Source organism: Rhinatrema bivittatum, chromosome 9 (genome assembly GCF_901001135.1).
Source record: "Rhinatrema bivittatum chromosome 9, aRhiBiv1.1, whole genome shotgun sequence".
NCBI lineage: Eukaryota > Metazoa > Chordata > Amphibia > Gymnophiona > Rhinatrematidae > Rhinatrema > Rhinatrema bivittatum.
Genome location: NC_042623.1, coordinates 252,997,355 through 253,024,556, shown reverse-complemented (window position 1 = coordinate 253,024,556; position 27,202 = coordinate 252,997,355). Strand labels below are relative to the sequence as shown.

Below are 27,202 nucleotides of genomic sequence, written 5' to 3'. Positions count from 1 at the left end.
CCTGGCTGGGGGGGGCGGGGCGAGGGGCGGGGCGGCGCCGCCGGAGCCCGGCTGGCACGGGGACGGGTCCCGCAGAGCGGTGGCCACCAGCACTCCTCGCGCGCCGCTCCAGGGCTCGGGCTCGCACCATGACCGCCACGTGCCTGCAGTTCGTGGGCTTCGCCTCCAGTTTCTTCGGCTGGATCGCGATCATCGTCACCACCGCCACCAACGACTGGGTCGTGACGTGCAGCTACAGCATCACCACCTGCAGGAAGCTGGACGAGGTGGGCTCCAAGGGGCTGTGGGCCGACTGCGTGATGTCCACCGGGCTCTACCACTGCAAGCCCCTGGCCGACATCCTCATTTTGCCAGGTAGGACTCCGGATTCCGCTACCAGAGCATTTCTTGCAATTTGCATTCCTTAGCCTGTGCGCACCTGGCTTTCGGTTTGAAAGGCAAACCCGAATTAAAGCGGAGCTTCAAAGTACACGAAGACATGAATAATCCTTTCTCCGGTCTCCTTTCCTTGGGGAAATCATGTCCTGCCCAGCCAGCGCTGGCCAGAAGTCCCTTCCTCGGGGGTAAAGCAATACGATGGCCAGGTTACCCAGCTCCCCTTGTTGTTATAACTTAACTGTATGCTGGCATGCCTCAAGTAATTGCCTTCTTACAGATGCCCCAGGAGGGATCTGCCCCCCCCCCCCCAACCCATCCTTCCCTCCCCTCAGGACCGCAAGTTCCGTCTTTCCGATTGCCTTTCTCTTGAAGGATTTGTGCAAAAAGTTGGAATTCTCGCTTTTGCCAGCCAGGGCCCTTCCTTTTTATCGCACTTTTGCTCCTGAGGGGGGGATGGCAGTGAGGGGGTCTCTCTCTCCCCCTTTGCCGGGCTGACTTAGCTCTTTCACTGCTTTTCGTCTGCCCACAGGACAGGGTTCCCTGGCTCCCCTGCTCCTTTGCGAGGTATCCTAACTTTCTAGGTCCTCTTGCTTATAAAACTTTCCAAGAGTAAGAACTAGAGAAGGCTTCCCCTATATTGTGGTTTTATTTTTCTTTAAAAGCTGGGAACTTACAGTCTTGTCTCCCAAAAATCCATGTCAGTACTTTCAAGGCTGGATAAATGTGTGCATTTTTTTTACTTTCATGAAATTAAAACTGAACTGAACCTTCTGCAGGTGTCTGCACTCAGGTTATTTGAGAGGATTTATATCATCATGGGGACATCTTTTTTAGTGCTTTTTTTTTTTTCCTTTAAAAAATGACTTATGTATTGGCTTTGGGCCAGATGTACTAAAGGATTGTCTCCCATTTTGTGTCGATGGGAAACACGCTTAATACAATCGCTCCTTCATCTGTCCTTCTGTGTACATATTATCTCCTGAACCATTCAGCCTACAAGCAATCACATTTTCTGGTTAGCTATATCCGTCTAAAAGCCAAATAACGTTTTACCATAAAACTGATGGATCAACCCAAAATAGAGAAGAAAAAGAAAAAAATGAAAAAAGTGCTCAAACTATTTGCTCTGCAGTTCTTTTCTTACTTGTTAATTAATATTTCATTAAAGTGACTTTTTTTTTTTCTCTTTGCTACTGGCGTTTGAAAGGTCTTTATAAATGATAGTTCCCATTAACCTTGAATTGTTTTCCCTGCCAGGATCGAGCAGTAGGAGGCTCTGCCCTTCGTTAAGCTGGTCCTTCTGTATCCCAGGCTGTTAATGAACACGGAGGGGTGTGAGATGACAGCCAGCACTGTTTTCCAAGCTGAGATTCTTGTTTTTCAGTTCTGGTTGGGTTTGGGAGGGGCCGAATGCTCCGGCTGCAGTTTTATTACTCCCATTGCCCATGTTAAGAATGGCGCACCGTCGATTTCCTGTATGGAAACGCCAGCAGAAAACAAAACAAATTGTGTCGTCCCCCCCTCCAGAACAAAAGAGATCAAGCGCCAAAGAGGAACAATCAACCACCGCCGTGTCCGGGCACCACCACTGCCTCCAGCGAATCCCTCCATCGCGGCAGGGCTGGAAATCCAACGCCTTTTCGAGGAGACTAGATGCAATAATAAATCACTGTTCTGGACCGGAAAAAGAAAAAAAAGGCCACCGTAAATAAGTAGATCGTGTTTCCCAGTTGTTTGGTAGAGGTTAAGAAATGCAGATACAGCTAACCAGAAAATGTGATTGCTGTAGGCTGAATGGTTCAGGAGACAATACGTACACAGAAGGACAGAAGAAGGAGCGATTGTATTAAGCGTGTTTCCCAAAGACACAAAATGGGAGACAATCCTTTTGGTACGTCTGGCCCAAAGCCAGGTAACCCGCTCCCCAGCCCCAGATTTCGCAGGGATGCAGCTGAATTTATTAGGGAGCTGTGTTTCAGGGAATAATGAGTCCCCCCACAGAGTACAGGATAAAGGCCTCGCGTTTGAATGCTCTCTTTTTTTTTTTGCCCTGACTGCTGCATCCTGTTGTCATTGACACAGCTTACATCCAGGCCTGCCGGGCCCTGATGATTGCCGCCTGTATCCTAGGCCTCCCGGCCGTCTTCCTGCTGGTGTCAGCCCTGCCCTGCATCCGGATGGGCCACGAGCCTGGAGCCGCCAAGCACAAGCGCTTCAAGATGGGAGGGATGCTTGTCATGGCCATAGGTAAAGGTCGCACCCCTGTCGCGTCGTCACCCTGCTCTCTGCCGTGGTGGGAGCTAGAAATCTGGGCATGCGCAGGATGTTTGCATTGTGTCAGCTGTCAGGATTCTGAATTAATGCACTCACTTTTACCCCGGGGCCGATCTCAGGAAGAGGCAGGGCCCCGGGACAAAATCAGCCACAGCGAGGCCCCCAAAGCGCTTTCAGTGATTGGTTCTGCCCCCAAGCTGACGGTAAATTATAGCGCCGGGGGTGAAGGGTCCTCGGTCATTTCTGTTTGTGCCCCTTCTCTCCCCTCCAAGGATGGCTCTGGTGCACTCTCGGGAGGGGAAACCAGCACTTAATATAAAGTTATTATCGTCAGGGTTTGGAATGTGGCGGGTATCATGAGACCCCATCTTCCCGCCATCCCTCTCATCACCCATGCAGCTTGGCACCTCGGTGCATAGCACCCAAACAAGGTTCTGAGTCAAGAAGCATGCAATGCTGCTTTATTTAAAAAAGTTATTTTAGCCTTCTGAGGGTTTACAGCATTGTACTTCAGCAGCGAGCCCCCTTCTCTGCGAGTCAGCTCGGTTGACATACTCCTTCAGCTGAATGCACAAAGGGGTCGATTTTAAAAGCAGCGGCCGTGATATAAAATCCAATGGCCGCACGCACATGCACGCCCGGATTTTAAAATCCGCGTGCGCAGGAGGCCCGCGACTTTCGCGTGCGGGGGGGGGGGGGGGGGGGGGAGAGGAATTTTATAATGCAACGCACGGCGACGCCCAGTTCCCCCCAATTAAGGTAGTGGACCGGGAGGGAACTTCCCTATACCCCTATCTAACCTCCCTACCTTTCCCCCTCTCCTCCCCGACCCCTACGCCCTACCTAACTCTTAGACTTTTTTTCATTTTTTTTTTACCTTCGGAGCAGGAGTACATTCCACGCGCCGGCCGGCTGCCAGCGCACACTTCCCCAGGTGCTAATGGTGCTGTCTCAGCCCGTCCTTCCCCATCCCTCCCCACCCAGATCATGCCCCCCCCCCCCGGCCCCCTGGAGAGGCCCGGCAATTCGGCGCGTAAGGGTTTATGTGTGTGGCTGGGCCCTTCCGAAAATGCACGCAGCGCACACAAGGCCCGGCCACCACATAACCCCCCCCAGTTTTTATACGTGTGGCCCTTTTAAAATCGGACCATATGTGCATAGGGAAATCCAGAGCACAAGTGCAACTCAGTGTAACAGAAGAAAGTGGAAAATTTGGACCAAAGCTAGTCATCTCATTTGTTTGTTTTTTTTTAATGTACTGGACTACATGGGTCTAGCAGTGTAGTTAATACAAATTATATTCAGTAGGAAAAATAGCTGACAAATTCTGAAGATTTGCAAAGGAAGATGAATGCAAGAAGATAAGAAATGCCTTGCTGGGTCAGAGCAATGATCCTTTGAACCCAGCATCCTGTCTTCATCCGTGGCCAGTTAGGTTTGCCTGGAAGTACCTGGCAAATCCCAATTCAAAAGCCTGTTTCATGTAGCTCTCCCCAAGAATTAAGAGGTGGAGAAACCGAGATCTGTCTAGCACAGGGCTTCCCAAACTTTCATCCAATATTATCCCATTTTAACACTGGAAAATTCGCATGACCCCCAGAGAACAACTGAAGCTGGGAGGAATGCTTGTCATGGCCATAGGTAGAGGTCCTCCTCTAACCATCACTCCACTCTCATCTCCCCACACTTCGGCTGATCCCTTCTCCCAACCTCCACCATCTCAACTTTCACACTCCTTCAACCCTCCCCCTCCTCCAGAGAACCTCTTATCTTAATCTCCTCCCTTCCCCTGGACCCCCCCCTCTCTCAACCTACATCCCCTCCTGCTAATCCCTTCTTACATTGCCCAGTTCCTCTCACTTCCCCAGCCCATCCCCCCTCTCTCACCCCCAAGCCCTTATAGCCCTCAAGCGAACCTTTGTCATTACCTCCCTCTCATCCCATCCCTCATTCCCTTCTCACGCTCATCCTCCACCTCCACCTCATCTCTCACCTCTTTCCCTCCAGTTCTCTTACATACTCTTCTCGACCTTCCTCTTCTCTCATCATCCATAAGCAAGCCCTCTCCACCTGATCCAACCCTCAAACAGCCCCTCCTCCAAACATCCCCCTGGCCATTGTCAGTAGCAACATTTTCCTTTGGGCCGTAGGCCAAAGGTGGATGACTGCTGGTGGGAAGAGAGGTCAAGCTGATGACAGGGGCCATATTTGTCTCTTGGGTATTTCAGTGGTGGGTGGGTGAGGGAAAGAGGAGCAGTGGGCAGTCTCCACTAGCCCATGCACGCTCAGCTCTCTCCTCCTTTCGTGGCTGGTCCCAAGCCTGACGGTGATGTGCAAGCAGCAGCAGCAGCATTAGTAATGAAAGCCAGCATACGAGGCCTCCGAGCCTGTGCAAATTTACAGGCCCTGCAGGGGCTCTGATTTCTCCTCATTCAAAAATTCATGCAAGGGGTGGGGGCCACTGCAGGGCCTGTGAGCGCTGGTTCACAGGCCCCAGGCTGACTTCCACCACTAACACTGCTGTTACCTGAAGAGGGCTGCCATTTCAGGCATTTGGGAGACCCACAGTTTGGGAAGCCCTGACCTGGCTAATAATTATTTATGGATCTGTCCTCCTTGGCCAAACCGTTTTTAAACTCAGTTAAACTACTAGCCTGAACCAGATTTTCTGGCAACAATTGTGCATTGATTGAAAAAGCATACTTTCCTACATTTGTTTTAAATCTTCCACCTGTCAGTTTCAGAGAGGGTCCCCTAATCATAGGCTGTTTGATAGTATAGAAAGCTGTTCTCTACCTGTTCCATCCTGCATACAGTTTTATAAACCTTTATCACATCTCCTCTGCAAGCTGAAGATGCCTAATCTGTTCAGCCTTTTTTTTTCACAGGGGAGCAAATCCATCCCTGTAATCATCTTTTGCTGCTCTACTCTGTACTTTATCCAGTTGTGCTAAATCTTTTTTTTTTTGAGGTGTGGCAACCAGAATTCCACACAATACTCAGGCATGGCCACACCACATATCGACACAGAGAAATTATTATAATCCTAGTTTTGTTTTCTTTTCCTTTCTGAATAATTCCTAACAATCTATTTGCTTTATTTGGCTGCCGTTGCAAACTGAGCAAAAGATTTCAACATGTTGTCCACAATGACCCCCAAGGCCCTTTATCTAAGTGGTAACTTCTAAACTGAAACCTAGTTAGGATTATTTATCCCTATGTGCATCACTTTGCACTTGTTCACATTACATTTCATCTGCCATTTAGATGCCCAGTTCCCCAGTCTCACAATGTCCTCTTGTAATTACTTACAATCAACTTGTGTTTTTACTACTTTGAATAATTTTGTGTCATGTGCAAATCTGATCACATTACTCACTGCTCCTTTTTCTAGACCATTTATGACTATGTTAAACAATACTGGTCCCAGTACAGATCCCTGTGTATTCTACTATTCACCTCTCTCCATTGAACAAGTTAACCATTTAGACCTATTCTGTTTCCTCTCTTTTAGACAATTACCAGTCTACAATAGGACATTGCCAACAATCCTATTACATTGTAATTTCCCGAGGAAATGGGGGAGCACCTCAAGGAGTCATTAGCTGGATGGGAAAATCTAGGGGAAGTAGAAGGGCAATGGACAAAACTAAAAGGAGACAGGGCAATTCATATTTTTGTTAGGAAACTAAATAAAGGGAAGAGGAAAAAGAGGCCACTATGGTTTTTTTTAAAGAAGTAGCTGAAACATTAAGAGAGAAAAGATTAGCATTCATAAACTACAATATATCGCAGAAAGAGGAAGATGGGCCACAGTATCTGGAAAAAATTAAGAGAAGCTTGGAAAGTAGTCAGGAATGCAAAAGTTGAAATGGAATAAAAAATAGCAAATATGGTAAAATGGGGGGGACAGGGCTTTTCTTTAGATATGTTAGTGAAAAAAGGAAGAAGACTCAAAGGTGAAGGGAAGAATAAAGTAGAGGTTGATGAGGAAAAAGCAAAATTGCTTAAGGAATATTTCTGTTCGGTGTTCACTGTGGAAGGGTCTGGAGCAGGACCACGTAAAACGAACACAAATAAAGTTGGAAGTGAAGTAAATCTTAATCAGTTTTCAGAAGTGTGTTTGTGAGGAGTTAACTAAACTTAAAGAAGATAAGGTGATGGGGCCGGATGGGATACATCCAAGAGTACTAACGGAACTTAGAGATGTCCTGGCAGTTCTGCTGGTTGACCTTTTTCAATGCTTCTTTAGGTCTGGAGTAGTCTCGGAGGACTGGAAAAGGGCAGATGTGGTTCATATTCATCAAAGTGGAAGTAAAGAGGAGGCTGGGAACTACAGACCGGTTAATCTCACCTCTGTGGTGAGCAAACTAAAGGAATCACTGCTACAACAGAGGATAGTGCAGTTTTTGGAATCCAGTGGATGTCAAGATCCAAAGTAGCATGGTTTTACCTGAGGTAATTCTTGTCAGATGAATCTGATCAATTTCTTTGATTGGGTGACAAGAGAGTTGGATCAAGGGAGAGCACTAGAGGTAGTGATTTTGAATTTCAGCAAAGAAGAGTTATACATAAATTGTGCACCCTTGGAATGGGACCTAGTCTGACTGACTGGGTTAGAAACTGGCTGAGTGGGAGGTGATAATGGATAGTGGTAAATGGAGTTTATTTTGAGGAGGGGGGATGTTACTAGTGGTGTGCCTCAGGTATCAGTCCTTGGACCAGTTCTTTTCAACATTTTTATGAGCGACATAACACAAGGATTGCTGGGAAAGGTTTGGCTTCTCGCCAATGATACCAAAATCTGTAACAGTGGGCAGCCAGGAAGGTGTAGAAAACATGAGGAGGGATCTAGAGAAGCTTGAGGAATGGTCTGAGGTCTGGCAGCTAAGATTTAATGCTAAAAAATGCAGAGTAATGCATTCAGGTTGCAAAATCCTAAGGAAGAGGTACAGAATTGGAGTTGAAATTCTTCCAAGCATGAAAGAAGAGTGGTATCTGAGGGTAATTGTATCTTAAGGTGGCCAAACAAGTGGATAAAGTGATGGTAAAAGCCAGAAAGCTGCTTGGCTGCATAGGGAGAGGAATTGTCAGCAGAAAAAGAATGGTGATATTGCCCCTCTATAGGTCCCTGGTGAATACTGTGTACAATCCTGGAGACTGCACTTTCACAAGGATATAAATAGGATGGAGTCGGTCCAGAGGGTGGCTACTAAAATAGTCAGTCGTCTTCATTGTAAAGCATAAGGAGATGGACTTAAAGATCTAAACATATACACCCTGGAGGAAAGGCAAGATAGGGGAGATATGATAGACTTTCAATATCGCAAAGGTTTCCATGCACAGGAGGTGAGCCTGTTTTATCAGAAAGGAGGTTCTAGTATAATGGGTCATTTGATGAGGGTGAAAGGGGGTAGACTCATGAGTAATCTTAGGAAATATTTCCTTACAGAGAGGATGTGGATACATGAAATGGCCTCCCAGTGGAGGTGGTAGAGACAAAAAACAGTATCTTGTTTCAAGAAAGCATGGGTTAAATACAGGGGATCTTTAAGGAAGTGATGGGAATTATAATGCTAAATGAATTGGGTGGATGGGCAGACTGGATGGGCCAGATGTCTTTTTCTGCCATCATGTTTCTATGTGGGACTTATAAAATGTCTTTTGAAAATCCAGGTCACTATATCGACTGGCTCATTTGGGCCTCACTTTTCTTATTAGTTTTGCTTCTATGACAAGCTTCTTCTCAAATTCTTTTTTGGCATGTCTTATTAATGTTTTACATCTACCTTGTAAGTGCCTATGCACTTTCATTTTCTCCTCATTTGGTCTTGGTTTCCATTTTTTTAGATATACCTTTTTGTGTTAACCTGTTTCACAACACCATTTAACCATGCTGGCAGTCGTTTGGTTTTTCTTCAACTGTTTTAATGCATGGAATACATTTTATCTGGGCTTCAAAGATTGTTTAAAAATACCATCTTCACGCTTTTAGTTTCTTTCTGACTAATTTTCTCATTTTATCAAACTCTCCCTTTTTGAATTTGAATGCTACTGCAGTAGTTTTACATAATATTCTCCCTTTGGTGATTATATCAAATTTGATTGTATTTTGATCACTATTGCCAAGCAGCCTCACAAGGTCCTGCAGTCCACTGAGTATTAAGTCTAAAGTAGTTCTTCCTCTTGTCGATTCCAGGACTATCTGTTACATGAAGCAGTCATTTTGGCATCTAAAAATGTAACCTTCCTTGCATGCCCTGAAGAGATGTCCGCCCAATCAATATTGAAGCAATGGAAGCCCACCATTATTATGGTGTTGGCAAAATTATTAGTCTATCTAATCTCTTTTTTTATTTCGCAGTCTGTTTCATCATCCTAATCAGATGGATGACAGATGCTCCCGCTGCTAAACTCTTCTCCATCTTGCATGGAATTTCAATCCATAGAGATTCCAGAGTGCAGTTTGCTTCCTGTTGAACTTTTATCCTATTGGACTGTGCCATCCTTAACGTTTAGTATCCACCCCACACCCAATTTGATCTTCCCTGTCATTTTAATATATTTTATACCCAGGGATTACAGTGTCCCATTCATTATCCTCTTTCCACTAGGTCTGTGAGATACTTATTATGTCTATATTTTAATTTGGCGTCATACTTTATAACTCTCCAATCTTTATTTTTTAGACTACTGGTATTTGCCTACAGACAAGTAATTCTATCTTTTTTTTTTTTTAATTCCTACTCTCAGTCTGTTTATTTTTAGCAGTTGATTCAGGTAATTTTGGAGCATTCACATTTGCCTGTTCCTCATTTACAGTCACCTGAGCTACGTCAGCTTTTACTACCTTTTCTTTATTGAAAAATTCTGTTCTCTCTAATTGAACAGTATACTTTGAAGACACCTCAATCTGAACCTTGCACTCCTGAGTGACTGGCTGCTTTTCCCAATAATCTAGTTTAAAAGCTGCACTATCTCCTTTAACATTTTTAATGCCAGCAGCCAAAATAGTCCCTTCCTCAAAATGTTTCCTGGTTCCTAACAATTCTAAAGGATTTCTCTCTGCATCATTGTCTTAAGCATGCATTGAGAGCCCAGAGCTGGGATTTGTGTGGGAGCATATCTGAAAATGCTACCGTAGAGGTTTTTGATTTTAATCTCCTACCTAAAACCTAAATTTGTCTTCCAAAATGTCCCTCTTTAGTCTTGGGGGAATTCTGCGCTACTGTGGAGAGCAGAATTTGCGCAGAATTCCCCCCCCCCCCCACCATGCATAATTACCAAATTGTAAGCAGAAAATGGCAGAGGAGACCCCAGCATGCCGCAAACAGAGTGCACACTGTTCGCGGCAAAGATGAAGGCCCCGGTGAGAGATAGTGCATGTAGAGAAGTGTGTATGTGAGAAGGGGAGGGGTGTGAGAGAGAGGAGGAGTGTGAGACGCAAGGGGAGGGGTGTGTGAGGGAGAGGGAGTGAGTGAGGGGAGGGGGTGTGTGTGAGAGAGAGAGAGAGCAGAGGGGTGAGAGAGCAGGGGGTGTGAGAGAGAGCAGGGGAGGTGAGAGCAGGGGGGTGAGCAGGGGGTTATAAGAGAGACTGTGGGGGTAAGCAGGGGGGGTGTGAGAGAGAGCGGGGGTGTGTGTGCTCGAGTGTGGGTGCCAGAGAGAGGGAGCCTATCTGAGGAGATTGTGAAGGAGTGTATATGTGTGTGAGAGATTGGGAGCTGGTGTGTATGGACAAGGGATAGTGTGTATGTGAAAGTGCTAGCCTGTGTGAAGGGATTGTGTATGTGTGAGAGGGAGCCTGTGTGAAGGGGTGTGTGAGAGAGACATAGGTAGCCTGTGTGAGGATGTATGTGTGAGAGAGAAAGGAGCTTGTGTGGGTGTGTATGCATGAGAGAGGGACCCTGTACAAGGGGATGTGTATGTGAGAGAGAATGAGGGAGCCTGTATGAGGATGTTTGTATGTGTACTAGAGAGAGGTAGCATGTGTGTGAGAGAGGGAGGGACAGAGGGAGCCTGTGTGAGGGGCAGTACTGAGAACGGGTCAAACTCTGGGACTGGCAATAGAGTGGAAGGGGTTGAGCCTAGAGGAGGAGGGGAGAGATACTGGCAGGTGGAGGAGTTGGGGCCTGAGAGGGCAAAGTGGCCAGGGGAGTAGGGAGAGCGAGTGGAAGGGACACTCGTACAGTGAATTTCTAGGGAAATTCTGCTCAAAATATGTAAAATTCTGCATTTTTAAGTAATAACTTTTTTCTGTATTAATTTAAAATGTAATTACTTAAAGACTGTCATGTAAATAGTGTTATTTTGACCAATATAAAGTTTGCAGAATTTCGCAGAATTTTAAGATTTTTTTGTGCAGAATTGCCCCAGGAGTACCTCTTGCACTTCCCTATGTTGTTGGTACTCACATGCACCATGGCAGTCGGCTGCTCCTCCTCAGCGCTCTTCCAAGTTCTATCTAGGTGACATGTAAGGTCCACTTCCTTCATATCAGAAACATAGAAACTTAGAAATGTGATGATAAAAAAAGATCACATGGCCTTTCTAGTCTGCCCATCCAAACTAAATACTCAGTTCTACAATGCCTACCCCTGCCCTCAGAGATCCCCTGTGCTCATCCCATGCTTTCATGAATTCAGATACTGGAATGCCCTTCTGGAGGAGGTGGTGAAGACAAAAACAGTGAGAGATTTCAAAGGGGCATGGGACAAACACTGTGGATCCCTAAAGACTAGAGGATGAAAATGAAGAAAAGAGTGCATTGGGGTAACTTGCTGGTGTGGCAGTTACTACCCTTATCCAATCAGCCTTCAGACTGTTGATGCAACTCCATCATTTCTCTCTGCTTCAATGGTAGGGGGAAAAGAGGAAAAGTGGAATTAGATTTAGACAGCAAAAATGGCCGGCGCCATTTTTAAAGATGGCGCCGGCCAACCAGTGCTCCCTCCATGTGACAGGGGCCAGCCAATGGCACGGATACCCTGTCACATGGTAAGGGCAAAGGCCATCGGCGCCATTTTTATTAGTGGCAGCCTACGGCCTGAGAGTGGGAGATCGCTCCCGGGACCCCCACTGGACCACCAGGTACCTGTAAAATGTTTTTTGGGGGGGGGTCGGGAGGGTGGGGGAAGCTAAGGGATTAGTTTTAAAGGGTCGGGGTGGGTTTTTTGTTTATCGGCTCGGGCGCAGCCGATAAACAAAACCGCGATCGGGCCGGACGAAAAAAAACAAACACGATGTGAATCGGAACCGGAATCCGAACCGATTCCGGTTCCGATTCACATCTCTATTATTCACAGTATTCCAAATGAGATCTCACTAGGGACTTATACAGGGGCAAAATCATCTCCTTTTTTCCTGCTGACTATTCCTCTCCTTATGCACCCAAGTACCTTTCTGGCTTTTGCTGTTGTGTTATCCACCTGCTTGGCAACCTTAAGATCATCAGATACAATCACCCTGTGAGGCAGCGCCACTAGTGTTCCTCTATTTAGCTGTGTGGGACCAGGATAGATGCCTGGTCCACCTTAAATGCCTTAAGGAGAGTCTGCTCTCCATGGGCAGGATCCTGCGGGACAGGTGGGGCTCAGAGGGCATAACCAGAGATTGGGGAATAAGAGCTGTGATCCAGGTGGGGATAACCAGACCAGGCCAGGTCTCCAGGAGGTAGGCAGCTCCTGTATGCAATACTGTCCAAACATTGAGCTGAGACGAAGCAATGCACTGTAAGTAAAGAGTGTACACTGTCTGAGGAGAAGGAAGTCTATTATTGTGCACCTGTAAAGTTATAATAAAGAGTATGTTTTTAAGAAGGCTGGAATCAGACTTGTTTGTTTCCAGGGCTGTGGGAATCACTGCTCGTCCCCACATGTGGTGATTCCCACAGGCCTGTGGCTCTAAAACTATGTACAGAGTACAGGGAGAGCAGGAGTGCACGGTGGTTTGTGAAAGGGTGTGGCAGAAGCTGCACTGAAGAGAAAAAGTTTCAGGTAGAGAGGAAACAGTGTTTGGGTCTGGTTTCAGGGATAGCCAGGAAGTTTTAGCGTTGAACCTGCTAAAGGAAGAAGCCTTGCTGGGAGATAGACAGGGATTTAACAGTGAGCAAATTATCATTGCTTTTTTTTTTTGTTACTTTTTTTGTCTTGAAAAGAAAAGTGAAAGAAACACTGGTGTAGCAGGGCTGAGCTAAGCAGGGTGTGGTCCTGGAGAAGCTGCCAGAGTTGGCTGAGAGTGCTGTGTGTGGGGGCAGGTTGTGCCCCTGTAGAAGGAAGCAAACTACTCTGCAGTGCAGTCAGAAAGAAAACCTGGCATGGAGTAGCCAGGGTATGGCAACACCAGAATGCAGGCGTCAGAGTGCATGATGGAGGCTTTGATCCAGACTCTCCAGGAGGGAGATAAAAGGATACAAGAGAGCCTGGCAAGGAGTCAGCAGACCTGGGCCATCGTCAACTTCTATGTGGAGTGGGACCTTGCAGCCTTGTCCAGAAGTGGCAGCACGAAGGGCCCAGGAGGGGGCCTTACAGAATGGCTGCAGCTGATCGCTCCACTACAAGAAATGTAAGCAAAGAAGACCCAGTGGTAGGACCGGAAGCAAATTGACAGAGAGAATGCTAGGCTAGTGAGTGAGCTGAGAGAAACTCCTAGCCTGTCGAAAGCAAGGCTGGCGATTGGCGCTACAGGGGGTCCTGGTGAAGACCTTGTAGGGTGCCCAGTCACTACCCTGAGAGAGGGGTCACAGAGAGCTCCGAGGAGAGCAACACAGACTGCCCAGGAGGAGGCAGTAGCGAGAAGTTGGAAGTCGGTGCTACAGGCGGTCTGGATGAAGACCCTATAGGGTGTCCAAACACTACCTGGAGCCCCAAAACAAGGGAGAGATACCATGGCAAGCCTAGAGGGTGGTGCTAAGGAGACCCCAGTGAGTGAGGCTGCGGCGGAGCCAGTGACCAGTATAGGCAAATGGCCAGAGTGTACAGAAAAGGAAACCACTGAGAGCCCAGAGGGAGATGCTGTGGAGAAACTGGAGAAATAATACACGGAGAGCCCAGAGGATGGTGCTGTGGAGACTCCGGTGACAGAGGATACAGAGGAGCCAAGGAAGGGCTTTATACCAGAAGCCAAGAAGCGGGAGCAGCTGGTGAGAGAGGAACCAGCATTTGTGGTTCCCCAGTCGGTCCATATAGCTCCATCGGGATAGAATTAAAAATGGAGCCAGCAAAGGACTTAATTAAAGGACTGGGGATGTGTACTGCGTGAACGGCACACTGGGTGGTGGTCATGACCACCAAGAGAAGGGGACTGGAAGGTCTTGGACTCTCCTGGATGGGATCCAGGAGGATGTTTGGCCTGATGGGATCCTGCGGGGCAGGTGGGACTCAGAGGGTGTAATCAGAGACTGGGGAGTAAGAGCTGGGATCCAGGTAGGGATAACCAGACCAGGTCACACCTCTGGGAGGATGGCAGCTCCTGTATACAACACTGTCCGAACACTGAGCTGAGAAGAAGCAACACACTATAAATAAAGAGTGTACACTGTCTAAGGATAAGTCTATGGGTGTGCATGTGTGAGGTTATAATAAAGGTTTACTGTTCTAAGAAGGCTGAAATCAGACTTGTTTGTCTCCAGGCCACACACCCCTAGATCTCCAGGCCACACACCCCTAGATCTCACTCTTGTTTTATGCTTAGAAGAATTTCACTCCCTATACTGTACCACTCCCTTGGCTTTCTGCAGCCCAATTTGCATGACTGCATTTTTTTAAATTAAACCTTAGCTGCCATTCTTCTAGATCATTCTTCAAGCTTTCCTAGATCCTTTCTCATGTTTTCCACAGCTAACAAGGTATCCACCCTGTTGTAGACTTTGATATCATCTACAAACAGAGAATTCTGTCCTGATATTGCTTACAAAACTGTTAAAAAGAATCAGTCCAAGGACTGATTCTTGTGACACATTGCTAGTATAACACTTCTTTTCTCAGCAGTCAAGCCATTGGAGGGCCCATACCAAGGGTACTCAGTTTATTTATCGGTTGCCTATGTGGAACAGTTTCAAAGGCCTTACTGAAATCCAAGTACACTACATCTAGTGCTCTTCTCTGATCAAACTATCTGGCCACCCAGTCAAAGAAATCAATTAGATTAATCTGACAAGACCTACCTCCGGTGATAACCATGCTGCCTTGGATCTTGTAATCCACTGGATTCCAGAAATTGCACTATTCTCTCTTTTAGCAGCAATTTCATTAATGTACTCACCAAAGAGGTCAGACTAACCAGCCTATAGTTCCCAGCCTCTTCCTTACTTCCATTTTTGTGAAGAGGAACTACGTCCTCCTATCTCCACAATGCCATTTTGTATGTGCTCCTATCACTAACATAAACATGGAAATGACGGCAGAAAAGGACCAAATGGTCCATCCAGTCTGCCCAGTAAGTCTGTGCCGTGTAGATTACCCCATGCTTATATATTTCCCAGATCATAAAAGTCAGGGCCCTCGTTGATTGCTGTTGAATCCAATTCCCTGTTATGCCTTGCTGTTGAAGCAGAGAGCAATGCTTGAGTTGCATCACAGTACTTGTTTCCCCAGTCCGTAAAAGTCGGACCCTCGGTTGCTGAACAAATCCAATTGCCCTTCTCCCCCTGCCGTTGAAGCAGAGAGCAATGATGGAGTTGCATCAACAGTGGCAAGGCTTATTGGTTAAGGGTAGTAACCGCCGCACCATCAAGTTACTCCATGCACTCTTTTCTTCATTTCCATCCTTTAGCCTTTAGGGTTCCACAAGATTTATCCCATGCCCTTTTGAATTCCTTCACCTTTTTGGATTTCACCACTTCCTCCAGAAGGGCATTCCAGGCATCTACCACCCTCTCCATGAAGAAATATTTTCTGACGTTGGTTCTGAGGCATCCTCCTTGGAGTTTCATTTCATGATCCCTAGTTCTACTGATTTCTAAGGTTTGACGTTTGCACATCATTAAAACCTTTTAGGTATCTGAAGGTCTGTATCATATCACCCCTGTGCCTCCTTTCTTCCAGGGTATTCATATTCAGATCCTTCAGTCTCTCCTCATAGATTTTCTGATACTGACCCCACACCATTTTAGTAGCCTTTTTCTGGACCGCCTCCATCCTGTCTCTGTCCCTTTTGTGATAAGGGCTCCAGAACTGAACACAGTACTCCAGGTGAGGCCTCACCAAGGCCCTGTACAAGGGCATCACCACCTCCTTTCTCTTACTGGTTATTCCTCTTTCTATGTAGCCCAGCAGTCTTCTGGCTTTAGCTATTGCCTTGTCACATTGCATCACCATTTTTAGATTGCCAGAAACTATCACCCCAAGATCTCGCTCTTGGTCCCTCTCCCCCATCTCATGCCGCTCTTTTGGATTACATATCCAAAAAAAAGTTATATCAAGTTATCAAGTGATCCTCACATCTACCAAATGTGATCAAATCACCAGTAATAAGGGCAGTACTATCCTTTCCTACATGGGCACACATCCCAGGAAACACATCCTCACTGAGAGAGAATAATTCATTACCTAGAAGGCAAGTCTTAGTTACTGGACCACTTCCTACCACTCCAAGGCGATGGCTTCTTCCTGGAAATCTTGCTTCACCAAGCAGCACGGGGGCTGCTAGAGTGAAAGACAAACCTTTTACTGTATCATAAGAATATAAGATTTGCCATACTGGGTCAGACCAAAGGTCCAACAGTGGCCAATCCAGCTCACATGTATCTGGCAGGTTCCCAGAAGGTCAATCGATTCCATGCTGTTTATCCCAGGGATAAGAAGTGGATTTCCCTTAGTCCCTTAGTCCACGTTAATAATGGTTTATGGACTTTTCTTCCAGGAACTTGCCCAAACCTTTTTTGAACTCAGCTACACTAATAGCTTTTACCACACCCGGCAATGAATTTCAGAGCTTAATTATGAGTTTAGTAAAAAAAAATATTTTCTCCTAATTATGTTAAATGTATTAACTAGTAACTTCACTGCATGTATTTTTTGAAAGAGTAAATAGCCAATTCACGCTTACCCATTCCACTCCATCCATTATTTTATAGACCTCTATCATATCTCCTCTCAGCCATCTGTTCCCCAAGCTGAAGAGCCCTAATCTCTTTAGCCTTTCTTCATAGGAAAATTGTTCCATCTCCTTTATCATCCTGGTCACCCTTCTTTGTATAATTTCTAATTCCGCTATATCTTTTTTAAGATGCAGTGACCAGAACTGCACATAGTATTGAAGGTTCAGTCTTACCATGGAGCGATAAAGAGGCATGCTGACACTCTCTTTTTTATTCTCCATTCCTTTTCTAATAATTCCTAGCATTCTATTTGCTTTCTTAGCCGCTACCACGCAATGAGCAAAGTATTTCAACATATTATCCTCGATGATGCCTAGATGCTTTTCCTGGGTGGTGAAACCCAATGTGGAACCTTGCATTGTGTAGTATAATTTGGGTTGTTCTTCCCTAAATGCATCACTTTGCACTTGTCCACATTAAATGTCATCTGCAAGATCCTCTTACAATTTCTCACAATCGTCTTGTGATTTAACAACCGAATAATTTTGTATCAACAGCAAATTTGATCACCTCACTCGTTGGTCCCATAAATATGTTAAAAAGCAGTGGTCCCAGTACAGATCCCTGGGGCACTCCACTATTCACCTTTCTCCACTGATAATATTGGCTATTTAGCCCTACTCTCTGTTTTCTTTTAACCAGTTCTCAATTGACAATAGAACATTGCCTACTATTCCCTGACTTTTTAATTTCCTCAAGAGTCTCTCATGAGATATTTTTTCAAGCACTTTCTGAAAATCTAGATACACTGTATGAACTGGCTCACCTTTAGCCATGTGTTTATTCATGCTTTCAAATAAAATGTAGCAGAGTGGTGCGGCAAGACTTTCCTTGGCTTTGTCTTATTAGCCTATAACTATCAATATAGTTTGTAATTTTGTTCTTTTCTAATAGTTTCAACCATTGTTCCTGACACTGATGTCAGGTTCATGGTCTGTGGTTTCCTGGATCACCCCTGGAACCTTTTTAAAAAATTGGGGTTATATTGGTCACCCTCTAGTCTTTAGGTACCATAGCTGATTTTAATGATAGTTTACAGATTACTAATAGTCGGTCTGTAATTTCATTTTTCAGTTCTTTCAGTGTTCTTGGATGTATACCATCTGGTCCAGGAGATTTGCTGCTCTTTAGTTTGTCAATTTGCCCTTTTACATCTTCCAGGTTAGCTGAAGATCTCCTTTAAGTACTTCTCTGTTTGTCTCAGCTCCTCAAGGTATGCCACTTAAGCTTTCAGAGATCAGATTCAATCTCTGAGAGTTAGGAGCTCGTTTCCCTGGGTTCAAAATATAACCTCTCCCCAACAGAGAGATAATGGCACTTGGTGCAAAAGACTAGGTCACCTCAATCTCACTGCTGGAATGCTGTTTTATATCCTTTTTAGTTATACAAAATAATTTCTTAAATTTTCTTGACATTTTGTGTACTCTATAGCAAAAAACTTATAATTGACCTACTATTTCTTTTTAAATTTGAGTAACAGTTTATTTTTCACTTATTTGCCAAAAAAAACTAGTTGGTTCCTATTTTGTAATTTTTTTTCCCCTGAACTTCTAATTAGTTAATAGTCTAAAAAGGTAGATTTAAGAGAGGGGTAGGTGAGAAAAACAAACATAAAAACAGCTCTATTACGCTTTCAAATAGCCAAATATTATGCTTTTAAAACTTTATCACACTCCCAAACAGCAAATAATATAATTTAAAGCTCTTTCATAATCCTAAACAGAAAATATTGTATTTCAAAGCAGAGAAAGCATGCAGAGGCAGGAATGCTTTCCCAGCACTGATTTGAAGAACGGTGGGTATGGAAGGGTGTGTAATGGGAGTGAATTTGGGAAGGAATAGTGGGTATAGGTGGGGTGTATGGAGGATGTATGTGTGTGGGGTTGCATGTGTGTACATGAGTGGGTGGGTGGAGGCTGTGTGGGTGTGTGAGGTGAGTGCATGGATTGTGAGTTTGTGGGTGCAGGGGGAGTAAAGGGTAGATGGGTGGAAGTATGTGTATGGGGTGATGTAGATGGTAACTGACTGAGAGTGTATGGGGAGTCGGAGTTTGTGTGTATATGCGGTGTAGGAATGCGTGGGGCTGTGCAGGTATTGGGGTATACGTGGAGGGGTATGGAATGTGTATGCTTGGATGTGTGTGTGTGAGGATGTGGGGTATCTGTATCTTTGGAAATGTGCAGTGTTGGCTTTAAAGGTGCCTTTTGCTATCATCCATTTCTAGCTGCTTCAGTTAGTTTTCGTTGTCTCTGTCTGCCTGTGTTGCTATGTACCAAACTGCTAGAAGGTTGAGGGTGGGTTTTTGGAATGGAGCAGTGTTCTACAGCTCTAACAGTTTCCCATAGAAAGCAATAGGGCTATTTTTTTGGAGGCTCCGTTCTCTTAAAATACTGACCTGATGTTTCTGGTTTTCAAACTTATCTGAGGTATTCACATTTTCTTCCTGCTGGCCAAATTTATAAGTACATTTTCAAGGGGATAAGTGTGGAAAATTAGCATATACATGTGGAAGTAGCCTGTATTTGTGTACATTTTATAAACATTAATAGTATGCATGTATTTTTGGTTTTGCGTGCATATTTGCTGGCACAAAAAAAGGAGCAGTCGGGCATTCTGAGGTGGGGTCAAGAGGTACACACAGAAGTTGCACATTTTATAAGAGATATTCGTGTATAAATTATGTAATTTATTTGTGTAGTTTTACATTTGCTAGTTAACTAATGCAACTGATATCGGACTGGTCTGTTGTCTGCAGTTTTTGGGTGGGAAGTCTGGGTGAACTGGTGAGGATTCAGGATGAAGTGCTAAAGGGTCTAGATGATCCGGACATGAACTGGCAGAGGTATCAGCGAACTGGCGATCTCAAATATGCGAGCAAGAAAGTATATCCGTGTACATTATAAAATACCTGGTTTTACATGTACATGTTCTATTTTTATATGCACCTAAAATGTATGCACGCACGTGTATAAAATAGGTAGGAAAAGGAAGCGCTTTAATTGCAGTGGAAATATATGCATGCTCTGAAACATACGCGTGTACTTTCAGATCATATGTACCCAGTATTTTATAAATTACTCAGCTCTCGCTACACAGCTTATAAAATAGCAGGATAAATCTCTGCACACTGACTTACACGCATGCATGCAGTAACCCAAATAGGTTTGAAAGTTAGAGTGAGTTTCCATCCCTTTCATGGGAAATTATGGTGTCTATGGATGGACAGATGGACATCAATCCCTTTTATAGCATTCTTTCCAACATTCCATTTGTTGGAATAAAAACGAGAAAATCAAAGGAGATGACAAAGGAAAAGAATGGCTTACTTTATCTGTCTTCAGAAGGAACAGTGCCAGACTTCATCGTGCATTCTCCTACAATGTATGAGAACACTTTTTTCCCCAAAGCTGGCATGTCGCCACGAAGGATGCAGTGCCAAGCAGAAGATCTAGGGTACATTTCTGGATCTGGATCCTGCTCCCTCTGTGAGAGAGGGAGCCCTGAGAGAGAGGGAGCCCTCCTCTTCATGCATTCATGACCCCCTTCTCCCCCCCCACCCCCCGACCAGCCATGCACACAGCACACTTGTACAGGCTCCCAAAGGAGCTGTGGCCGGTGTTTCTTAGCTGAGGACTACCACAGAGGCTAGGCCAAGGATAGGATGCAAAGGGAAATAAAAACATTGCACTCAGTCCTTGAAAGTTAGTGGCATCTGAGCCCTTGATGAGCAGGGGATGCTCGAGCCAGAAGCAGAGAAATGAGCAGTTGAAGCTGCCGGCTGGAAAACATAATTTAAAAGAAACAAACACCTCCCTGCCCCCCCCCCCCAAAACAAACCAAAAAAAAGTGCCTAGTGCTGTGATCACTTCAGTACAAAGACAAACGTTTTGTTTTACAGTTTGTAATGCAAAATGGATTGAAGCACGGATTTCCACTCGAGAAGCTGGATTCAGGTTTGCATTCCTTCTCTAGTACAGATGTTGGGCCCCTTGCAAATTATATACGGTGGCGAGTCAGTTATTTCTGATAGTCCGTTATTAAACACCAAGAAAGTAACGGGAGATTTAGTGAATCTCCTTTTCTGTAAGCCTGAGATCAGGACATCGGTAATTCTCAGCCGTTTACTCGAATCTGGGTGCCAGAAGCCCCCTGTCTAGATGTTATATTCTTTGGAATTCAGTGTTCTGAATGCAAGGATAACTACAGATAAGCCGCGGGTTTTTGAACTCCTCAGGGAAGCTTATTGCACTGGTGGGACAATAAACAAGCAGTCCACAGTTATTAACGAAATCTTATTAAACTGCACAGTGTCATGTCACTTGGAGCGATTTGGCAATGTGCATAGGGGGGGCCTGATTAATAAAAAAAAACCCAAAACATTTTCTTCCTAGAAACAAACTGGGGAAGAGAGCATCTTTCACACTTCCTGCAGCCTCCACAGCACCGAGGTTGGCTTTCTACCTCTGGCTCTGGAGCTGCTGCTTTTGGCTCCACCACAGAATCTCTCTAACTACAGAAGCCCAAAGAGCTAAAAGAATCTACTTGGCTGCCTGTATTCCCCTACCCTGTCCCAATCCTTTATGTAAATAGCACCCTCAGTGAGCAATGAGAACATATTACCCGGTGGAGCAAGAATCCATTCTTTTACTAGGCCATGGTAGCGTCTCCACAAAGGCCTATGACCATCCCTTGGATGGGAACTCTCCCATCCCCCCCCTTGGTGATTAGACATTAGCAGCATGGACACTGCTCAGTGCTGCGCATCCTGGTGACTGGACTTGGGGAAGAGGTTCCTTGTTATCCAGCATCAACCTTTCAATAAAGCAAAGACATAAGTGGGGATTTGCAGGGCTGGCACTGATTATCTGCATCGAAGTTAGGGGTAGAATTGACCCTACCAGAATATTTTGTAATGCACGGTGTGCCAGGTGAATTTGGCATACTGTGGGCGTTGAGCTTGTTGGTCCTTTGAAAAGTATCACACTCTACCAAAACACCGGATTTCTCCAGAAACCAGATGGACAGCTACTTGAGTTCAGGGGCGGATTGTGGGAAAATAGTGGCCCGGGGGGATTTTTCTCCATACTGGCCCATGGGTACCCAATTACACATACAATTTGGTGAGTCACCAAATACAGAATAAAGGGACCATAAAATATACACAGAAATGCACAGACAAACTGAACTGGAAAGCACAACAAGTTAGACTGTATGTAATGCAGCAATGGAAAAACAGAAAATACCATCATTCCTCATAAAACATCAAGCAATAAAATCAAGAACTATAAAACATCACAATAGGAAAATCATACTAAAAATATATATTTCAAAACTGCTGCTGAATAGAACCACCAATAATTTAACTCAGGCAAATTTTCAAAAATGTGTATATAACACCAATAAAATATTTCAAAAAGAGCAGACATCAAATAATATTCAATAATTAAAACTAATAAGGATTTTAAAAGCCCCTGCTGTGCTGTCCCCTTCTGTGGGAGCTCTTGATTTCCAGTCACCCTGATATTGTCGAGGATTAGGAGGTTATCCTCTCTCTCTCACACATACTCACATGTCCATTCTCTCTCACACATACACTGTCACATACATACACATTCATGCTCTTATACCCACCATAATCTCTCGCTCTCACAGACACTGACACACTCTCAGGCTCTAAGACACTCTCTCCCCCTCCACATACAAACTCTTACTCCCTTGGATTTTCTCATACGCACTCATGCTCTCACACATACACACAAACACTCACACCCAGGCAAGCTCCCAGTCATTCTCACACACACACACTGACCCCCAGGCAGGCTCCCATTCATTTTCACACCACTCCCTCCCCATCCCCCAGGCATGCACACATTCATTCTCACACACACAGACCCCCAGGCAGGCACCTATGCATTCACACACATACACCCCCATGCAGAGACTCCCATTCATACACATGCACACACTAAAGGCAGACCCCCTCTCTTTCTTTTGCCAACAACCTCGGAACCTCTCTCATTCCTCTGCTGCCACTGTCACTGCTGCCGCGTGGCTATTGGGGAGGTGCCGATTGCTGCTACTGACACTGAAGCCCATTCTGCTGCCTCCTCTGTGCAGGCCCCGTGGGCTTCCACTTTCTCCATGCTGATCTCGTACATTGTGAGATCCGCATAGAGAAAGTGCTACTCTTGCACATTCCCAAAGATTACATGTGCCAATCAGTAAAAAGTAATTTATTTCTTTTTTTTTTACCTTTGCTGTCTGATCTTAGTTTTCTAATTGGTTGGTCACAGGCTTTTTTTCCACCTTCCCTTTCTTATTTTTTTTGCCAATTCCTTTTATGTTGTCTTTTTTTCTGTGTCTTTTCTCTCCATCTTCTTCCCTCAAACACACAGTCAGGTTCTCATTCTCACATGCATTTCTCTCTCTCACACACACAGTCTCTCACTGGCACATGCTGTCTGACTCTCACACACACACAGGCTCTCTCTCACTCCCACATGCTGTCTTGCTCAAGCACAGGCTCTCACTGTCACATGCTCTCTCTCATACAATCATTCATACACACAGGCTCTCACTGTCACATGCTGACTCTCACACACACACAGGCTCTCTCTCACTCCCACATGCTGCCTTGCTCAAGCACAGGCTCTCACTGTCACATGCTCTCTCTCATACAATCATTCATACACACAGGCTCTCACTGTCACATTCTGTCTCTCTCACACACACACAGGCTCTCACATGCTGTCTCTGCAAACATTCAGGTCCTCACTCTCACACACAATCTCTCAACTCATCTCATACACGCACACACCCCCTCTACAGACCCTCAGCCTCTCTCTCACCTCTGGGCCTGCTCTTCGCGGGTCGCCGCAGGATGGGCCCTGCAGCGGCCCTGATCTTCTCGGGCCGCGGCGGCCCATAAGTGCTGCTCCTCTTCTGCACGCGCTGATGCTCCTCCTCCTTCCTGCCCACACGGCTCTGGCAACGTTTACTTCCGGGGACGCACAGACAGGAAGGAGGAGGAGCATCAGCGCGTTTAAACGCAATCTTTTTCTTCGGGCCGTGGTGACGTGAGCCTCACCCTGGCCCTGCCGATCTGCCTGTCGCAGCGCCGCATGAGCCTCCCTGCGCCCGGGGGCGTTGGCTCCCCTCGGGATACCACTGCTCGCGGCGCCCCAGGCTTAGTGCATGCCAGGAGACCCTCTTCTTGTCTTTGGCCGGGAAGTTTAAAAAAAAAAAAAATCACGTGATGGGAGCGACCGGCCCACCGGGGGAAGCCCGATCCCCCGATAGGCCAATCCGCCCCTGCTTGAGTTTCATTCTTGTAGTTGTACACACGATTGGCAATGGCATTCATTCCATAGGATATTGGGTACCGGTAATTGTCCGTAATGAAGCCAATTTGTCATCATGGTTGCTTCATGCTAAAACTGCTTTATCCCTGACAATAATTGTGGGGTTTAGCTTCAAGCTTTGTTTTCCTCATTTTTATGCCATCAGTAGCATTGGAAGGAATTAACTCTACCGTGGAATCTTGTCCGTTTTAATCCTTTGTATGAGGTGTGTGTTGCCATCTTTGGTGTTTAAATCGTCTTTACAAAAATGTTCTATTCAGTTACTTGATGTGCTGGAAAAGGCCCGATTGGCTCATCTTGAAGACTAGTAAGGGACCTGTATACTAAAGTTTATTTTCTCCCATGTTGTGCCTATGGAGAAATATGCTTAGTACATCTGGCTGTCCCCAGTAAGACTATCTTGGGAGATCCTGAACTTACCAAATCTCAGAAGCTTAGGCAGAGATGGGCTTTGCTTATTCCTGGATGGGAAACCCATCAGGGAAGACGGTGCTGTGACCTGCAAAAGGCAATGGCAAACCACTGCGATATCCTGCTAAGAACGTCACAGTTGCCATGATTGGGCTGTGACCGTTTAAATCTGTAAACGACAAGCAACTTACCACCACCGTATCTGGCCCTAATCAACCTTTTCTGACATGCAAAGCTTCTGATACACGCTGCTTATGAGTAGGAAGGATTGGATCTCTTCTTTGGAGTCCTGCCAGGTACTTCTGACCCCAGATTAGCCACTGTCGGAGACAGAATGCTTGACTTACTAGATCTTTGGTCTGACCCAGTACGGCATTTCTTATGTTCTTAAGGTGGCGCTGCTGAGTGACACACACCAGCTGAAAAGATTTCAGGTTATTGATTTCTGTTTTGTTCACTTTTTATTGTTTTAGAATAAAAGATACATCTAACAGTGATGACTTTATTGTTATTTTAAGCTGCTATTTTATATATATATATACACACACATGAATATGTTTTAATTTCTCCCTAGCATTTTGTACCATCATTTCCACCATCTGGTTCCCCGTGTCCACTCATCGTGAGACCACCATTGTACACTTTGGATACTCCCTGTATGCAGGCTGGATTGGATCAGCTCTTTTGGTTTTTGGCGGGTCTGTCATCATTTGTTGTTCAGGAGAATCACAGGCGTTTGGCGAAAACCGATTTTACTACTCCTCCCAAGGGTCTCCATCTCACGCCAAGAGTGCCAATGTATAAGGAGTGAATTGACAGTATCACTTTTGCAGCAGACGGTGTTGGTCCTAAACATGATGGCATCGTTTTTTAAATAACTTTATTTGGTCAAGGATCCAGAATACAAATATTGTAAATGTATGACAATACAAAGATGATGGTGTCACTTCTACACATTAGATATTCAAACAAGAGAAGTAAAAATGACTGTCCCTATCAAAAATACATAGTAGCACAACCAGGGGAGGAAACATTTTCAAGTTTATCAATTATAACATATCATACAGAAAATTATTCCCAGCATAGTAACCGATTTAGCCTTGAGTTTTTCTGAGCATTTTGTTGAGATCACTTTGGCACTGATGCAACGTGAGAAGTGAAGTTGATGTGAGCTTCCCTGTAAAGGTTTCTAGCTGAATCAACCTGCTTCAAATCTCAGGAGATATAAAATTTGTATATATTTTTTGAATTTTCAAATTTTGTGAAATAAAATGTATAGAAAGAACTTTTGTTTTAGGACCTGCAAGGGGTAAATGATTACAAATACAGTACAGCATAGATATCACTATGGTGCAGAAAAGTGTATGATACCCTTGCAAGATATTTAAAAAAGAAAGAATCGTTTTTTTTCCTGAGTGAGAAAACATTCTTGAAAAATTGTTTTCATTTTAACTATTAATCTTCTAATTCATCCTTTTGCTAAAACACTCAAAACAAGTTATTTAATATTCACAAAATACAATTACAACATAAATAAATACAAGTAATAATAAATATACACAATATAATGAAAAATAATCCAACAAGGTAGATCCCCACAATTAAATCCATAAAAAGAAGAACCCCATATAATCCCTAGACACACCCTGCCCAATGTTACTCAACCACTCCATATTCCCAAGGGTCATCCACTCTAGACAAATTGGGTGCTGTGCAGTGAAGAATATTTCTGTATATATCACAACTGATAATCTTGATAAATTGTTTACTCCCCTTGTTTGGCTACTAATAATTTCTACAAATGACTTATCAATTCTATAGTTGATGGTATTACGTCTGTTCACATTGATATAGCTTCTACACATGACGATTATCACTTTTCAGTTAATGGTATCTTTTCTACATGAGCTGTATCATTTTTCACATGTTGGCATGACCTTATCACATCTGTATTTAACAGAATCATTTCTAGATTTAACAGAATCATTTCTAGATTTGACAGAAGCCCTAATATACATCATGCATCACACCTGACGCTATCGCTTCAATACATGATGGCCTTGTGTGTATGTGACATGATGCATCGATTCTGCATACAATGGTAACACTAATATCAGAGGTGGAAAAACATGTAGAAACTTGGGCAGAAAATATTTTAGAAGCCAGGAAAAAATGTGTATACCCTTGTAACTTTTTTTTTTTTTTTTTTGCTTTTTGGCTCTTTTTTTCATTATTTTGTGTATTGCTTTGAACTTTTTGCTGGTTTTTTCTCTTGTTTTGCCTATATTTCAGATTTTTTTCTTTTTTGGTCTATTTTTGCTATCACTTTTTCTCATCTATTTTTGCTTTTTTTTTGTCATTTTTTGATTTTTTAACTTTTTTTTTTTTAATGTTTCATTTCCATCTAGCCTTTCTTCCCCTCCTCCAGCCTTTTTTCACCTTGCCCTTCCAATTTCTCTTCTATGGGGCAGGGAGCAGCCCCATGCCACACAAGTTTCTCCTGGCCCATGTCTGCCAGAGGCAGCAGCAGCAGCAGTTGCTGTCATCTTGCCTGTATCATCTCAGGCAATGGCTGTTCTCTTCTTGGCTGCAACTGCTTTCTTCTGCCCTGGGCCTGCCATAGGCAGTGGCTGTTCTCTTCTGCCCTGGATCTACCACAGACAGTAGCAGCAGGCCCCTCTCT

At 44.7% G+C, this 27,202-nt stretch overlaps 1 protein-coding gene across 1 annotated transcript; it reads left to right on the top strand.

Moving 5' to 3' along the window:
* Positions 1–56: 56 nt before the first annotated feature.
* Positions 57–26,788, top strand: CLDN11 (claudin 11). The gene is made up of 3 exons (XM_029616799.1): positions 57–354; positions 2,461–2,625; positions 25,094–26,788. The coding sequence occupies exons 1-3, from the start codon at positions 129–131 to the stop codon at positions 25,321–25,323; spliced, it is 621 nt and encodes a 206-aa protein (XP_029472659.1). The 5' UTR covers positions 57–128; the 3' UTR covers positions 25,324–26,788.
* The last annotated feature ends 414 nt before the right edge of the window (positions 26,789–27,202 follow it).